Raw genomic sequence first — 18,540 nt, 5'->3', positions numbered from 1 at the left:
CTGTCAAAATTGGCATTTTAACTTGGGTGTGTATGTGATTTAAAGGGCTTTTGCAGCCAGCCTCAAGTGGACTCCTGGGGTACTGCAGTTTTTTACACTTCCACATGGGCTTCATTTTCCAGTGGAAGCACTGCAGGCCTTAACGCGGCATAGTGAGTATTAAACCTTGTGAAGTGTGAAGGCAGCCGTAGAGGCATCAGTATAACACAGAAGCATAACCAGTTTCCTAACAGTACCTTTAAGATAGCCAGCAAAAATAACTGGAAAACAATAGCAAATGATTTAATAAGCAGATATCTATAACAGTGTTTCAGAAGGCATTGGTTGATCTCAGCCAGCTTTGACCACCCACTCTTGGAGGAACTTGTTCCTCTCCCTGCTGAGTGGAAACAGGTCTCACAGGGTAAAAAGCTCTACTTGTAAATTTCCCTTTGTAACAAGTATAATTTATGAGCATAGATTGCACAGAACCTTTTCAGCACTTTTCCAAATGGCTTGATACTTTTAACAACCAGATATTTCATGTACTGCTTTGTAATGCCTTCTTAAAGCATTAAGATTACAGTCACATGTTTCCCTTGTATGTTCTGTTTGTGTTTTTGCCCTTTAATGAAGATCAAATTTCCCCAATGGGGCAGTAAAGATATCATATGGACAAGCATTAGGACAGCATTAAAATGACTCAAGTATTCCTTCTGCTATAATCAGCTCCTTCACTTGCTTAAAGATGTTATAACATTATGTAATCTTCTGTCTGGCCTTCTCAAATCTAAAACTATCTTACTGCTTCTACGGCGGTCTATCTAATCAAAAGATCTCTCCGTGCTATCTCTATTTCTTAGTCGGGTTGGTTGGGTTCAATCCCCTCCCATCTTCCCTTATTTTCCTGCAGGCGGGCTCTGTTAGCCACAACCGCGGTCATGAATGAATGTGCTGAGCGGAGTATGACGTTCATTTTGAAACATATTTCTCCCATTACCTCCGACTTCTTCTTCTCCCCCAAACACACACTCTGCTCTCTTGAGTGACGAGAATGTCAAAGCCAAATCATTTCCTAGCAAAAAAGAACGAGAACAACGAGAAACAGAGAAATTGGGATACATTTACTCAAAGAAAAATGAAAAATAAAACGATTAGGAGAAAATAAGGGACTTTTTTTCACTCATGAAGAAAAAGGAAATCGCTGTCTGATACTGAATCTCTGAAATGGGAACCAACCGACGCCACATGTGCCAGAAGAAAATTGCAGCCATACAGACACACAAACACACACTTTAGTAGATTCAGCTCGCTTTGATGTGTTGGGATATGCTGGTTTAAAGTTTTCTTGTCACTATATCCTTAGTACTACTCAACACAGGAACTTGGAAGACTCTTGGATAATTTGGGGAAGAGAGAATCATTCCAATGTTTTAAAACATCTGATCAATCAATGATGCATGTATTTTTTCTTATAGTTGCAATGCTTAACCGTGTCAGTATAGTCATGGCAGCGAAGAAGAAAATGGTCCATAGCATGACAACATTGCAACATGTATGAAAAATATCCTTTTGAGTAAGGGTGGTGACACCGCCTAATACTACAGGCTGAATGCCATAGTATCTCACACTACTTCAAGTGTTACAGCTTCCCAACCATGCACCACAGCTGTTAGCAAGGGTCCATATCCTAATTCATTATAACATTAGCACCACACATGCAGGCTAAGAGGATTATTTTCTTTGACAAGAAAATATGAATGACATAAATGCTGTACAAATATCCCCTCATTAAACCTTTTTTTGATAATGACAGATTGATGCTACAGATAGATCAGGGGCTACTGCAAGCTCAACATGCTCACAAACAAGAAGGCATTTTATGAAGCATCTGACTGATTAGCAAATTATGAATGACGCGTGTATTAATTAAATACCATCAAATAATACCTGACCATATCCATGTGCCCATTGCATACTGCTATAGAGTAGTTGTGCTTAACGGTACACCAAAGGCGGGAATAATAAAGGGTTGTATAAGGCTAAATCAGAGCTGTAGCAAATATCAAATACATGCTACTTATCTTACCTGTTCACAAAATCATCCATACTACTGAAAAGATGTTCAATCCATCCAAAATTGTACAAGGTTTGGAGCTGATTTAAAGCGATGGAAGCTTTACCAGGTCTCTTAAATTGAATATTTTAGCACAGTGACTGAATGGTTTTTTTAATCTCGCAATCAGGTGTCCTTTGTCTGTTTCTAACACAGTTGCTCATCTTTTGCAAAGATGATTCAACAAAAAATGATCCCCCAAGTCTTTGGAAGTCCTCCAAAATGAGAGCCCTGCGGTTATTATCTATGCACAAAATTAACTTCTGCTTCAAGAAGGTGAACAACACAGGATTTCACAGGTTGGAAAAGGAGAGGCTTTAAATGTCAAAGGCGCAATTAATTTGATAATCATGTCTATCCCTTGCTGTTCTGTAAACATCACAGTTGAATCCAATGGCGGTATAACTTTAGGTTGTGACACTGGTTAGCCATCCTATGAAGTCAGAAGGAAATGAGATATGTTTCACTGTGTGAGTGTCGAACAGAGTGACTAGCAGCAGAACAACAAACAACCCTTTTACTGTCATCCCAGATTAAGGCCAAAGTTTGACCGTCAGTCTACGACGCAACACTGACTGCTTGTCTCATCTCCATGGACAGTCCAAGGTTGACAGACAGCTGTATCCACCCTGTTTCCACTCCCCCACCAGGAAAGCAATAATCATCATCCATCAGGAGCAGGAATGTCTCTTTGCCCTATCTCTCTCTCTCTATTCCGTAATCCCTCACTCAGTGTAACAACTGCCTGTAGCTTTGACCTGGTCCCGTTAATACATAATCTGCTATCTCCAGAACTAATATGCCATAACCTTCCCCCATCATCACGCTAGGCCTATAGCAAGGAAGGAAATTGCGGCTAGTGTGTCACGCAGGGTAAAAACTGACCTGAGCTGGCATCTCAAAGCCTGGCCGGAGTCCACGAAAGGGAGCCAACAGCCTCTGCAGGGTGAAGGTAGAATAGTGGAGGTCTAACTGTAACATCTAGAGTGATTATGCTGGTGTGGGGGATGGGGAGTGACTCCTAGTTAGTCATATAGGCGGGGTCTTGCTCAAGGGTATTCCAGCAAGCATCAAATAGTGTGTTGGACTAAGGACTACCATCTAAATTTACTCACTGCTGTAACAAATGAATTATTTGAGGTTGTCAGACTAGGAGGAAGTCGCAAAAGCTCAAAACAAATTGGATTTTAAGTAATGGAAAAGGGGCTTTTGTTGCTTTTACAATTTCATTCTTTCATCTGACAAAACACCAATGTGGAATTTGAATCATATTTTTATGTTTATAAAAGGCCTTGAATATTTTCCTTAGGCAAGAAAAGCCCCCAGATTTGTATTAATCCCATATGAAAATGAGTGAATAATTTATCACTCTGTCTTCCGGATTCATTAGATTTGCTAAACATTTTGTGAAAAAAAAAAAAGAGCTAGCATGTAAATATGCAGGCAGCTTACTCTAACAACAGGCTGACCCTTTAACCAGAAGCAAATCTGCCTACCATCACCAAAAGCCATGTTGCCTAGCAACATACAATTTAGGAATATGCTTTCAGAGCAGCTTTGCGCCTGTGTCCATTAACAGATGAAATTACCTAAGCAACAAATGTCAGCTCCATGCAAATAAGGTCTTCTCTGCTGACTGTGTGTGTTACAACAATGTGATGTGTAAATCTTTTCCAAAGCATGTGTCTGTAAGAGCAGCAGTGTGTTTTGGACAGACAAGCAATGGAGATATTTTAATGTCTTCTTTCTTGGGCTTTAAAATCATAGAGAGGACAACGAAACTATCTCTAAAAATTCGCTTCCGTCTGAATTGCCACCTTTAAAGTCTATTTGAACCTATACTGGCAATTCTCAGAGACTCACAGAGAGAGCTGGTCAGGATGTAATGAGAATATCTGTGGATTAGTGCAGCAGTGGAAATGGAGGATCTGATGGATTAACCCCCCTTCTCATTACAACCTGCACAGAAAATGACACAATCACACATCGGCCATCAGCACAGTAATTCGATTTTATCTGTCCAGTGAGACTGCTAGCCTGTTAGTAAGTCCTGGTGAGCGAGTCTTGATGGAGAAATCTGTTGTTCTTTCCCAAAATGTCTGAGACATGCTTATGTCAGGTTAGTGTTGTAAAAAGGGTTTTAAATACAGTGTATAACATCCACTTACTAAATGCATTTAATTTTAAACAGGAGCTGTAACACAAGTGTAGGACACAATCCAATTCAATTCAGCTTGCAAAATAAAATGTTCTGCAGTCACTAAAACAATACATTCATGTCCTTTAAAAAACAGTTCCAATGAAAGTATAATCCTACTGGGAAAATCTGTTATAGAAAAAACAAGACAATGACAATTGCTATTTGATGCAGGTTAGTGGTCCACCTGGACTGCAGCACTATTGCGTGAAGGATGTGCAGCAGGAGTTGCTGTGATGCCTTTCCAGGCTACTCTGATGCACCCTTATTATCATAATGCAATAAGACATCCATGTTTACAACAACAGGGGCTATGGGGCTTCGGGGAGATGGTGTGTGGCGGAGCAGAAAGGACTTCATCAAAAACAGCTGCAGTTACAGTGACACCACAGCTTAAAAGCTACATACAGCAAATGCTGCAATCACAATTAAGGGACTTAATGCATGCTGGGTTGTTAAGGCAGATTATGACTTTAAGAAGTGTCCAGCACATTATTTACTAAGGGGCATAACAAACAACCAATAAGAACTTAATAGGGAAAAATCTCCTCAGATAATGCAATCATGCATACTGTACACAGATGCACACCATTGTAACATACATTTATGCCTGGACACCTCATGTTCCCAGGCATTACTGCTCACAATGAATTACTTTTCTGATCAAAGATATCTTCATTTGAACTGTCCGCAACATGAATACTGCGACTGGCAGACAGAAACAGGAAGAATGTGCACAGTTGTTTTCATTTAAAAGTGTCTTTAAAAGGGTGCTGACAGCTATTATTCCCAAATCATCCATATTGCACCTCTTCAGTGCCATTTAATGTTGTCTTTAATGGGGTAATGTGTCATTCTGACAAGAGAACAACTTTGATTACTGAAATAATAAAAGACTTCACACAAAGTGTTTGGAAATCTGACAAGTCTGGCTCTCAAAAATAAGCAGACAGGAAAGTGGAATTCAAGTATAATTTAAGGATCGAATGCAGAATCCAAAAGTAGGGCAGGTTTGGAAAGTTATCCTTCACGGTTTAATCATAATCCTAAAAACAGATTTGAAAAAGAGATCTGCTGCAGCATTTGGATTTCATTCAACTGTCCTAGATAAGAGGAAAACAAGCACATCATCTATCTATTGTTGATGTAACAAGATCCAACACAGACCAGCAAACAGCATGACAGCTCTGACCAGGTAAAATGGTTTCACTGAATACTCATAACATAATCATTATGCATGGACTTTCTCTAGGTCAAGTATCATGCATCATACACAAGTGACCACTTTAAGCTAAATATACCTTGAATATCCCTCAGTTTAATGATGTCTGCACCAACCACAACATTACACAACTCTAATCACTTGACAAAGATGCTATGCAAATACCAATCATTCATCACAATTAAAGACAGACATGTTTAGAGTTTTAGTTCAAAGAAATGACTACGATCTCATTGACTAAAAATGTCTCTTTGACAACTTGTGAAAGGATGAAATGATTCTAAAAAAAAACCCAGCAGAACTGCTTTGAGGAGCTTGTCATCAAAATTAAAGAAATGGGAAGTGGTGACTTACATAATGCTTGCCAAAAATGCTCTGGCCCAAATCCTTTTCCTTATCTATTAAAAACATGTGATTTATCCAAGAAAAAGCAAGAGCGAATGTATCAAAAAAATAAGACAAAAAGCAGATGATGGGGATGAAAAGATAACAAAAAAGATTTACTTGTGTCTGGAGATGCCATAGTGGACACAATGACAGGTGGACCCGTGCGACGACTTAGCTTCTGGTTAGCAACCAGGGCACCTTGGCTGGTGCCAGGTGGTCCCATAGGGACAAGGGCGTTGTCAGATGAAGGTCCCCCACCCTTACGTATCATCTGAGGACTTGGGTGAGGGCTGTGCATGGGTGACAACGGCAGTAAGTTCCTGTCCCTCTTCATCATGTCCATGGGCACTGTGTAGTTGGTAGAATATGCTTTTGGTACCTGCTGTGGTGGCTGTGGTAAAGATGGCATTGACACAGGCATCTGCTGCGGCATACCTGGCATGGAGTGCATAGACCCTGGCATTGCAGGCATTGACCCCGTCATCTGCTGTGGCATTATCTGCATCCCCTGCATGGGCATCCCAGACATTGCCATCCCTGAAGAGTAGGCAGACATGGGTCTTTGTTGGATAGGCATAATGGCTCCAGCATATGGCCCTGGGGAGCGAGGCGGTTGGCCTGGGTAGCCACCAGAGGCTTCCAGGAGGTGCTGAGAAGGAGCACTGCTAGGCCTTCTTCCCATTGTCTCTCCCATCCTTGGGGAGATGGTCTGCATGGCCCCAGGGGTCTGCGGGGGCATCAGTTGTGGGTCAACGGTCAAAGCCTGTGAAGGGTGTGTGTGATGGTGTTGCTGCTGCTGGTGATGGTAGACATCTGAGCGATGGCTGAAGCTATTAGAGCGGCCTCGCATGGGTGTTTGAGGTTGGGAGGGTGCTGGTGTAGCTTCAACAGGCCGTTTGCAGTTGTGCACCAAGCGAGACAGCACACGAGCTTGTCCAAGGTTTGGGGCAACAGTGCGAACATCGTTTTCCTCCATTACAGCTAGCATGCTAGTAGAGTCAAACCCTTGGTGGATAACAGAAGAGATGGTGCTCTCAGACAAGCCTTCATTTCGCAGTAGGGCAAGGAATTCTGGATCAACTGTTCTCTTGGGGTCCACAGGCAATGGCGTCTGTGGGGCAGTCGGAGGGAGCGCAGGAAGAGGAGCAGGAAGTGGAGTGACTGGGGGTGGCGGGACTGTAGTTGGGGCTGCCTGCACAGGTAGAGGTGCAGCTGCAGCCACTGCTATAGTCTGCATTGGAGCAGGTGGAGCGGGAAGAGGAGCTACCATAGACAGGTTAGGGTCAGCAACTGGTATGGTGGGTGGAGGTTGCTGTTGCAGTTGAAGTTGCTGTTGCAACTGATCTTGTTGTAGCTGCTGTTGCTGTAGCTGCTGTTGTTGCAGTTGTTGTTGCAGCTGCTGTTGTTGCAGCTGCTGTTGTTGTAATTGTTGCTGTTGAAGTTGCTGCTGTTGTATTTGTTGTTGCTGTAGTTGCTGTTGCTGTATCTGCTGCTGCTGTTGAAGTTGCTGCTGTTGTATTTGTTGCTGATGTTGGGCAGTGTATGGTGAAGCTGCCTCTTGCCTCATTATCATACCTTGACTGGCAGGATCTACTACTAGACAGGTAGCAGCCTGTTGTTGTGGATCCAATGGGCGGCCGTTCACATCAGTATAGACAGACTGACTGGTCAGAGGTGGAGGCTCACTGGCATAGCGAGGAGACGCATGCTCCATACCATAATGAGCAGGAGATGGGTCTCGAGAGGGGATGCGCTGTTGGCCATCTGGTGTCATTTTTGCAGCAGTTACAGCACTAGGTTCCCTATAAGCCCGATTCAACTCATGAGCGGTCGGCGGAGGTGGAGCAGGTAGAGGTGATGAAGGGGGTTGCGGTCCAGCTCTCCCTCCCTGAGTTTGATCCCAAACAGCACGAGTCCCAGGTGTCATCCCAAAACGAGAACCTGACCTGCTGAGTGGATGAGGATGAGTTGGCGCAGGCTGCTGTTCTGGCCGGTAAAAACCGTCAGGTGTCCGGGGAGTCATGGCTGGGTCATGGGAATAGTAGTCCGGGTGAGGAATGGATCCTCTGTGAGCCATGGATGCACGCTCGTAGTGGTTTAGATCAGGGACAGAGCTCTTTCTCAATGCCCGTGGATCGTGTCGCTCTGCGTAAAGAGAATCTTGGTAGGAATATGGGTCACGTTTTAAATCCAGTTCAGGGTGCTGCACTCCTGGTGGAGGCTCGTACCACCCTCCTCCCTCTCCGTATGACAGAGAGCTCCGTCGGCCAGCTACTCTCGCCTGCTGCTCGTAGACACTCTCAGACCTGTCCCACTGCCCCTCATTCCCCCCTAATGTGTCCCAACTGTGGGAGCGACCAAGACTCAACTGTTTGTTGGGGACAAGCATTGGCAAAAAAGGAATACGCCAAAGAAAGTGTTAACAGAAAAAAAGCACAAAACAAAGAAAACGCTCTGCTTGAAGTTTTGTTCTTAAAAGTTCTCTTAAGTCCTTGTGTATTGTAGCTGTGGAACAGAGAGAGGGAGGAGGAGAACAAGCAGAAAAGAAGATGAAGCAGGGTCTACTGTTCACCTGATATCAGGTTGTAATATTGTAAGTCCGTACTATCGGGTGACTCCTCCTTTGGCTTTGGTCCTTGAATAATTAATCTCTGGTCATGCTGGCTTGTTGTGCATGAGGAAAAAGGATACCACACACAAACACGTCACACCAAACTACACCAACACTGGACACAGCAGAGGCAGCACAGCTACTCCATGAAAGACATAGTAACAGGGAGCATGCTTGAGGTTGCCACCAAATGAAAAAAAAAAAAAAAAAAGACAAAAACGAAGGGAGGGGATAGGTTGGGTTGTAGGTTGGGATGGGCCGGGGCTTTTACTAATCCAACAGGGTTTATCTCTCTCCTTCTCCGGGACGTTTTACTCGCTCTGCCGATTGCTATGAAGGATTACAGCCAAATAAAGCCTGTTTAATTCCACTTCCCACTATGACGTCATGTGAACCAGATACGAGCAGATCTGGTGATGATGATGATGATGATTATGTTGCTGATGATGATGCCTACGAATAGAGTCCACCCCCAAACCCCTTACCCTCGCATGCGCATGAAGAGTCACCTACCTGAGGCTGTTGGTGATGTATTGTCGTCAACAGGTTTCAATTTTTAGTTTGCCAGATTCACAGCGCGGGGAGGGGAGGCCAGGCAAGGCAAGGCACAGAGCTTCATTGAATACAAATGAAATACAGTTCTCTCTGCTAAGTCCCATGTGCTGTCAGTAAACATCAAATCCACACTGATTGGACACTAATCCTCCAGGCCCCATGCCTGCAGCAGAGCCACCAAACAACTGCTGCCCAACTCACACTGAAATGCCCTTGATGCGCCCCGCTCTCCTCAATTACAGATCACTACAACCTAACCGGCTGTGTCTATGTTGACTGGAGAACATTGAAAATTACAAGACATGGGTTGCATGGAGATTGCAAAATGCAATCCACCTACAAGTTTGTCCCATTTGCCCTCCCAGTGAAAATCATTTCAAGCTATAATCCACTAAATTTTGATGTTACTGTCTGTCTTGTAGAATAAAAAATACAACAATGTAAAATGCATCACTCAATCTCAATTGTTTGCATCTGTCTCTGTATATTGCGACACGAAGTTTGCATTTCATGAATTTTGCTTTCAGAAAAAATGGTGCACCTCCCCCCCTCTTTTCTAAAGCTCGTCTGATCTCCTTCCCTTAGACAAGTGGCATAATCTTGATTTGCCCCTTTGCAAAGAAAAGTAAAACACAGGGGGAGTTTGTGCATCTGTGTATGTGTGTGGAAAGGGGGGAGGGGTTCATTTTGTGATGACAGTTAATCCAAATCACCTACAACCTTTGCCTTACAACATGCTCGTTGAAAAACACAACACAACAAGAGCTCATTTTACTTTCTTCCACATTTGATAAAAGAAGGTCTGCTTGTATTTAAGATTTCCTTAGTTCACTTGAAGTCATTATTCACAGCCCACGATGCTCATGATAGTATCTTTATATAAATGTCTCAGACAACAGACTAAAACAACCAATAACAACTTTGTAAGACTGAATTAACTTCAACTTGTTCAGCTGTCAGGGGGCCATCGTGGGGGAAAGAAACTTTTGATATAATTCTACATTATTATATTAACATTGAACCATGAATATGTAAATTTACCATCAGTTATTTAGTTTAACCAAGGTAATGTTCAACATATGCCTCTAAGGGTTAACTTAACTATGTAGCTGACTGCATGTCTCATTTCATGTTACTCTGAAACCTGATCCCTTCTGCAGAGGATCTCTGATTATTAATGCATGAAAACAGCTGTAAGGTGAGGAAGTGTCCAAAATCTAATCTCTGAGCTAACCATAGTCGGGGTCAGTAGTACGCATTTCACTAGACTATGAAGCAATTCTTGTTAATATCAGCATATTAAAGTTCCTGTTTTCTAACAGGAGGGCCTGTTGATACTGTGGGGGCATGACGCTGTCTGCACTATCTTGTTTAATCACAGTTGTGTAATTAGAGTGAGAAGAGATCAGAGAGGGAGAATAGTACTCTGCTGTTTTCACAAGATGACAGGGAAGAGCTGATGATGGTGGCTCCAAAAACCAATTTTCAGATGACTGAGAACTTTTTTTTCGCTTTGAGTAAGGTCAGAGGAACATTTAGTCAGCTATATGTAAAACGGAAATTAAAAAATGGGAAGGAGAGGAGGCAAGTGCGAGCACTCGAAGTGATCTAATTCACCGTAAAAGATGAATTATTAAATCAAAGCTGCGTATTGAAAAAAAACCAAAAACATTTTTGTAGCCAAATTCAATTTTATTTTAAATGTTGCTTTTACAAAGTCAATCTAGTTTTACAGTCAATCCAAGTTTAGATGTCATTCATCACCTGGAGGCATATAGTAGCGCCTGTTTTTATATTCTGAGTTTATGCATAAACCAACACTCCATACAGAAATGTATACCATTCATAATTAAAAGGATCGGCAAATCAATGTAATTCCAAGGTTAACTGTCTCTTTTTGAGACTTCAGAGTGACCACTTGGAGTTAGGAGAAACTGTTCAGAGCCAACATACACACACACACACATATCTATGTCGAGAGCAACGGCCTGTAGAGTATATGTGATCCTCTGGCTTTTTTCCCCACATCCTCATCCACTCCTCTCATTACTACTTCTAGCCCAGCTCTCGAGAGACTCCGGCTCTCGCTGCAGCAGATCACTCATCCCCATGAAGTCAACTTCAAACACAGTGTCGGGGGCAGAGGTGTGTACTCAGAGTTTGCCGCTCTAATCCTGACAGGAAAGTAAATCGCAGAGTTCTGTTTGTCTCCAACTAAACAATGTTTGACTTTCAAATTCTAATGTTCCTCCATTTGCCATACTTGCCAGACTGTGCACACAACTCCAGCTTCACTGTAACAGAGGGATTTAGGGAATTAAGCTGGGGATTTTGGAACAAATATAATACCACCCCAGCAGAGGCTTATAAAGACCTTACATTGAATAAGTCTTGACTGGTGGAAATTTCAAAATGGGGAAAGTATAGAAACCCCGATTTAGGATGCGATTGTGTAATTCACACAGTAACACAAGAAGCTCGCGGCTGTACATTCTACATTGACTTTTCTCTCAGAGTTCTTTGCCGCCACATTGAAGGGATAGTTGTGTCAGTCAGCATGTCCTTATGTGTAGAAACTGGCTGAGAAACAAACACAGAAGCTAGGTAATTTAGTCGTGTAAAGTTCAACAAAAAATAAGGGTTGTGCAATTAACGGCAATTAACCGTTACCGCAATATATGCATTGTCAATAAACATATTGCAAAAGTCCAAATTTATTGCAACAGATAAGGAGTTTCATGTAATCAAGCTATACTTTATTAATCAGCATGCTTTTATTTGACCAAATACATGACGGCCTCTGTATAATGGAAATGCTTTCAAACCATTTTTATGCAGTCAGATGAAGATAGCTATAAGCTATCCACCAATGTAGTTGTTACTATGCCTTGATCTCTCTTTTTTATGAATGTAAAGTGTCTTTGAGTTCTGTTTAAGTGCTTTATAAATATAACGTTTTTTTATTGTTATAAAAAAAAAAAGAGATTCAGGGTGGCTCAATAGCGGTGTATGCAGTATGCTGCACCACCCCTTTTTTATTTATTGAGTAAATTATTGGTAAAGCAGGGGTCGGTAACTTGCTCGCCAGCAATAACATCTGGCCCGCAAGATTATTTTTGATTGTGAATTTTATTTATCTTATTATTGTTTTTAACAACAACGCCATGACAATCAGTGACAGACACAAACATTGAAAGCAGCGCTGCAGACGGTAGACAGTGCCTGGTGCTGAAGCAGAGCACTGCCACTCTAAACTCTGCTCAGCTCTGTTGACAAACGCAGCTCCCGGGGTGCTGCGTTTGTCAGCGGGTAAGCAGAGTAGAGAGGGAACAGCGAGAAACGAAAACTAACACAAGGGTCATTGAACTTTCCATAACCACAAACTTCTGCTTCCAACCAACACGATAATCTGTTCGGCTGTGGACTGTTCCCACTTGAGTGATCTTTGCAGGATCATCACATAGTTAAATGTGTGTTTTGGTTAGCGCCAGGGGCGGGACTTAAATACCACAGCTTCACCAGCCAATCTCGGGAAGACTCTGGCTCCAAACTACCAATGCAGTATGTCAGATGTCATCACAGGGGGGTTGTTTTGGTTTCAACTTTGTACAACAAGAGGAGGTGAAGACGTATTGATAAGTACATCATTGATCTATGTCAGAAAATACAAACTATCCCTTTAATATATTAAGCCAGCAAGAGAACAAGAGGTGTGTAACTTCATTTTTAAGTGTGTGCATGTTTTAAACTAAATGTTTGCAGGCTTAGCCAAATGTCAGAATCAGAGGAGTTCACATGCAACAAGCCCATTAAGAAAATGATCTGTCACTCACACTCACTTCCCCATCCACCCGCCCACTCAGCCACTCACACGTACACACACACACAGAGCACACACACTCTTTCCTCGCATGTTCCCGACATCCCCACCAAGCCTCCTGACCCCGCTCTGCTCGTCTTCTTACGTGCAACAGAGACAGCAGCGGCCATGGAGCTTCGTTAATGTCCCTTTTCATTCACGCACGCAAACCGCTGCTAAAGCCTTGGCCTCGCTCTGACGTGCATACATGAATATGAAATTGCACGCTAACTCAAAGTGAATGCTGCACTGCAACAGAAATAAAAACAACTGTCTCCTACAGTGTGACACGGCACGTACTTAAGGCATGAGTTGAATGTTAAACGCACATTGACTTATGCATGAGCGAGGGGCAGGAGACACTAACTGGAGATGGGATTACAATGCTGAGAAGAACAATGCTGTCAGATGAATTGTAATGCACACTTAACAGACATTATGTACATGGCTGCCTTGAAGGGGATTCCAGTGGGATTATTTGTTTCTGAAAGCAGCTCCATGGGGACTAAATGGACTGTAAAATGGAGGTCGATGGCAATGAAGCTGGCACTTATCTTAATAACATCATACTTGGTTAGTGTAACATTCTGAATTGACACACAGCTTTTATTTTCCAGTTTCCCAAGCATGCATAGAAGAAGGAAAAAGCTATTTTTTTCCTTTTTTTACACCCCCCCCCCCCCCATCAGTTGTGTTTCAGAGACATCCCTCTACCCGTGATGATCCATCTCTTTTGGGTGCATCCCGTCACCCCGCGTCTCTGACCCGTCTTCCATATCGACGTCATTATGATACTTTCTGCCACGGCTCAGGAGTTTAATTCTAAATTAGAATTTTCCAGAACTCCTACTCAACCTTCAACAGCCGACTAAGCTTCATGCCAGCTCACACAAAGACAAATAAAGACATTAACAGTAAAAGCAAACCAGGTCATTTAAGGGTGCACAAAAAAAAACGTCCCCACCATAATGATAATAATAACACATAATAGCTTCTTCTCTATACAAATGACCAAAAGAATGTCCTTCTAAAAACAACACTTTGTACCATTCTTTTTTTTTTTGTATCTGCTCTTTACCTCTATCCTCCCCCCCTTCAAGTTCTCCCAGCCCCTCCCTGCCTCCCCACAAAGCCTATAAAGGGGTCGTGGGTTTTGGTGAGGAGCCTGGAACAAGCCTGAGGGGGGGTCAGACCCAGAGACCGCACGATGACTTCATACTGGAGCTGGATGCCAGAGGGTGAGGAGAGGAGAGGAGAGGAGAGGGATGAAAGCAAAGGAGGTGGAAGCAGCCGAATTCTAAGTCTGTGCAACAAAAAAAAAAAGCTCAGGATACAAAGCCCCCACTTCCCCACCCTGCAGGGTAGGATGACATCAGGACTCACCCCCACCCCACCCCCTCCCTTTCCTTGTCATTCTTCTCTCTCTCTGTTAATATGAAGGATTTTGCTATAAAGAAAATAAAAAAAGCTCCAAGGTCCATTAAATGTGAGAATATGAATAATTCACACGGTAAGTTTTGTGCTATTTTAGCTTGACTGGCCACATTATTTACTGCTCAATGTTTAAACATTTCCTTATGTTTAACACATGACAAGACAAGATGCATTATCAAGCATTAACATATTTAGGGAACTGCCAACCACAACACTTGGAATGGCCATGACAAATTACACTACCCCACCTTGTGGTGTTTGCATCCAAGCACAGATTTACAACTTGTAAATCAACATTCAGGAACATGCTGTCGCCGCGACCTAGTTCAAGTCGCAGTGCCGCTCACATCCCATCTCTGCCCAGATCAGTCAGTTAGCTCTGGCTAAACGGCAATGGCAGCGACTGACGCTGCCGCCCAAGCCAATGCATGCTGGGTACACAGATGGAGCGGACAGAAGGAGAGAAGGAGAGGGAGAGTAAGAGAGTGAGGAAAGAGAGAGAGAGAGAGAGAGAGAGAGAGAGAGAGAGAGAGAGAGAGAGAGAAAGGGGGTGAGAGTAGGATGGAGTATGGGAACTGATGCTCACAACAGATGTTTGCCACAGTTCCCGTATTGCAGTAACACTCTTCTTGGCACTTTATCAAGCCCACAACAGAAGGAGCAGTTGTAGCATGCACGTCCTGAAAGCTGATATCTATACTAAACAATGCGGTTAGAGTCCATGGGGAAATAAGTGTAGCAGTTTGTATCAATTAAAGCAGACTTTATGTGTTTTTACAGTTCATTTAAAATCTTTATTAGTGTTGACAAGTTTGAAATCTAGTAGTTTATTTATCATAAAGCACAAATAAACTAAAATACAATAAATGAGACCTTTTTATTCTAACATACAGTAAGTCAGTTGTTAAAATAGAAGCATCTTAATGGGAAAATGTGTATATAAGTTAAAAGTACTTACACGTTTATAGGGCTGCCTTACATAGGTTGATTTCTTCACTCATAGTATGTGTATATAAAGTTTTTAAAAAAGAGTAAAACATAGTACAATTTAATTTAGCAGAGACACCATCCCTAAGACCCAAAGAAGAAGAGTTTAATATAACATGTAAAATAATAAAATCCTCACATCTTACAAGCTAGATACCAGCTAATTCATTCTGTGTTGATTCATTAATTTTTTCTATGAGTCACTTCTATAAAATATCCATCACTCAATCATATAATCAAAAATAACTCAATCATTCTGCACATGTTTCTCAACAAAGCCCAACAGAAGTTACCTCAAAATGCTTAACACACGAAGCAGGACTAAACTTTACTCTTCATCATCGTATATAAAGAGACCCGACATTTATCCACCAATGAGAGAGCACTTTGCAACAGTGGTAAGAAAAACCTTCCTTTAAACAGCAGAACCAGACTCACTGGTTGACAGCCATCTACCCAGCCTGGCAGTAAAACATATTAACTTTTAAAGGGAAACAGCAGTTGATAGAAGAAGCAGTCCTTAAAGACATGCTGTGCCAACAAAATGAGCACAAGACATGATGAGTCCAGATCCGAGTGGTTTACAAGGTCGGCCAAAAGGAAGATCTGAAAAAAAAAAACCCTGATTCTCTGTTTCAAGCCTCCTTAAGCAGAGGATTCACTGCTGTTCTCTATTTCATGTCATTGTTATTCAGTATTCTTTGTGTGTTTTCTTTGACAGTAACTTGGACAATGTCAGGATGTCGCCGCAGACTCCAAGAATCTGTGATAAGGGAGTGTCAACATTTTCTCCTGGAAGATCGAAAAGCGAATGAAATTAGTTACAGCTATAGTTTTAACTTGCGTGTCTAATATGAAAACCACAACAAAAAAAAAAAAAAAAGAAGAGGATAAAAGCAGAGACTGTGACTCGGATCAGGAATCCTGAATGGTGAAACATGCAGCGTTCAAAGTGCGATCTACATTCCAGCACCGTGACTACTTTGGATGGGAGTAAAACAGCAACACTCGATCAGCCATTTCCAATTCAATTTGGGCCACGGGCGCAGCTCAGTTAGCCACTCATCACAATGAGCAAAGATGCAATCAATGCACGCCGCTGTGAAACAAGTATTGGATTGACACAGTTATCCCCAGAAGATAAATGGAGATTAGGGACGCTCCTCTCGCAGTCTCGCCAAAGTGCAACCCACGACGGCAACGCAATCACAGCCACTCCATAACGTTCTTGTTTTAGTCGATACTCATGATTCAAACTTTGATTTCTATTTCACGCCTCGGTCCAAACACTCTGTTTATAGATAATAGTGGGTGGCTCTGACATTATGGTGCAGAACACGGCATGCCTCTGGTTTTTTTGAAATACCATTTTTATACGGTTGAGCAGATTTAACGCTACCGTGAAAACAACATGATTCACCACCCTTTGATCTTTTAACTTCCTCGATGTGAATCATCCTCTTCTACACGTTTTTAAGAGCAGCTGCGATGACTAAATGCATCAGGGGGAAAAAAAAAAAAACTCCCCTTTCGTCTTCTTTTTGCAGAATGACTTCATTGTTGATAAGCAGAGGAGACGGAGACGCTGTTTAACTCTGTGGGACTAATGGGGCTGCACCAGAAAAGATTGTGATTTGATGTTGAACACTTTGCCTCTTCAGAGAGTGCGCAGTCGTTTTTTTTTTTTTATTGTTAAATAAAAGGGAAAGGAAAAGTGTTTCCAAGAGAGCAGGACTGGTGGTTTTGGAGGAGTTTGAGATTCCACATGTGGCTCTCATTGGGAGTGTGGAAACACACAGCATCATGACTTCATTTAGAAAGCTGTTATATTGTCTTTCTAAATCTCAATGGGATTTTTCCTTAGACTTGAACGGAGAGGAATTTGGATACTTGATCGAGTTCTGCTTTGTAGAGTTTGAATGTGATATATCTAAATATGGCTTAGACAGTCTTCTGGTAACGTTTATACAGTTGAGGTGAAACTGGAACGTCTATTTTCTTTTACAGAAGTTGGAATTTAAAACCCCACTGACATTTGATTTAACGCAAAGTACTACAAATAAAACCCTGCAATATGAACTTCTTCGCACAATTCCATCAATTTGGGATGTGAAATATTTTGGGATGTATATACTATTATTCACACAACTTACCGTAAGCAGTAGAAATGGTGAAACTTGTTTAGTTTGACAGTGAGAGAGAGGCCGGGTGAAAGTCCTTGACAACAGACGGAGAGGGCTGAATCGGTGTTAACACTTTTTTTTAGAAAATACAGACAGTGTTTGGTATGATCACAACAGAAAAGAGTGACCGTAGATATCATGGACATAAAGAAGAAACAGTTCAAGAAAAGGCTGACTTGTAAAGACAGGTTAAACTATTAAGACAGTAAAGAAAAGTCTGCTATCAAACAAGACAATATTTCAGAAATGTTCAAAATGTGGAAAATGGTGCACTCATATCAGTCTACAGAGGTCTATACCAGAAGGCTTTCATTGTGTCACACAATTTTAACGCAAATATCAACCAAAGTAGTTGTTGAGTTAAAAAGAAAAAATGTATTTGGTTATATGATTGTATATCGAGGAGACACTGTGACTGTCTGCGTCACAGTTGGTGCTGATTGTGGTGCTACTTGTATTGTTGTGTATCTGACAAAAGCAAGTTCTCCCATTTTATGTGTAATTATTTTTTTTTTTTAAAACAGTTTCCATAAAAGAGGATTTTGATATTCAAGAAAATCTGTAATGTTCCTTGAAGAACACACTTTTCCTGAGATGTTTTCTCTCTTAGATCTTATAGATAACCTGAGAGTGGTTTCACCCAAATGTCCACCATTATAATCTCAGAGGATAACTCAGTGATGATGTCATTAAGGGACCGTTTACATTTAGTAAAACTCTCAGTTTTTTTCTGGTAATGCACTTCCCTCTAATTGCTCTGTAAACGTTCTTTTCTTAACCCACGATGACCCCCGTGTGTGTTGTTGTTGTCGTCTCGCCACACATCTGTCAAAGTGCAGTGTTTAGGAGAGTGAAAAGAAAACGTTGAATTCAGACGCTGTTCCAACACGTGTGGAGCATCCTGACTAACCCTCATCCTCTACAATTACATATAACTGATTCAACTTTGTTGGAGTTGGGATATCTTCAAAAGTCGTTTTGTTTTAGGTTTTTTTTTTTTTGTAAATGTG

The 18,540-nt window shown here is 41.9% G+C and overlaps 1 protein-coding gene across 5 annotated transcripts in view; it reads right to left on the bottom strand.

The window, feature by feature from the left end:
• Nucleotides 1–18,540, bottom strand: part of ctbp2a (C-terminal binding protein 2a) — a 68,424-nt gene that overhangs the window by 28,335 nt on the left and 21,549 nt on the right. For 2 of the 5 annotated variants that reach the window (XR_009673269.1, XR_009673270.1), the window contains exon 1: nt 6,019–8,652. The exons of 1 other annotated variant lie outside the window; for it this stretch is intronic. Coding sequence is in view for 2 of the 4 variants with exons in the window: in XM_061039977.1 (XP_060895960.1) it covers nt 6,019–8,290 (2,272 nt within the window). In the remaining 2 variants the exon portion in view is untranslated. Of the gene's footprint in view, nt 1–6,018; nt 8,653–18,540 lie in introns of those variants that run through there. 2 more of the 5 variants (XM_061039977.1, XM_061039978.1) reach the window with 1 other exon arrangement.

The sequence above is a fragment of the Labrus mixtus genome, chromosome 6 (assembly GCF_963584025.1).
Source record: "Labrus mixtus chromosome 6, fLabMix1.1, whole genome shotgun sequence".
NCBI classification, from domain to species: domain Eukaryota; kingdom Metazoa; phylum Chordata; class Actinopteri; order Labriformes; family Labridae; genus Labrus; species Labrus mixtus.
The sequence above is the reverse complement of the archived record's forward strand: the minus strand, read 5'-3'. Positions and strand labels throughout refer to the sequence as shown.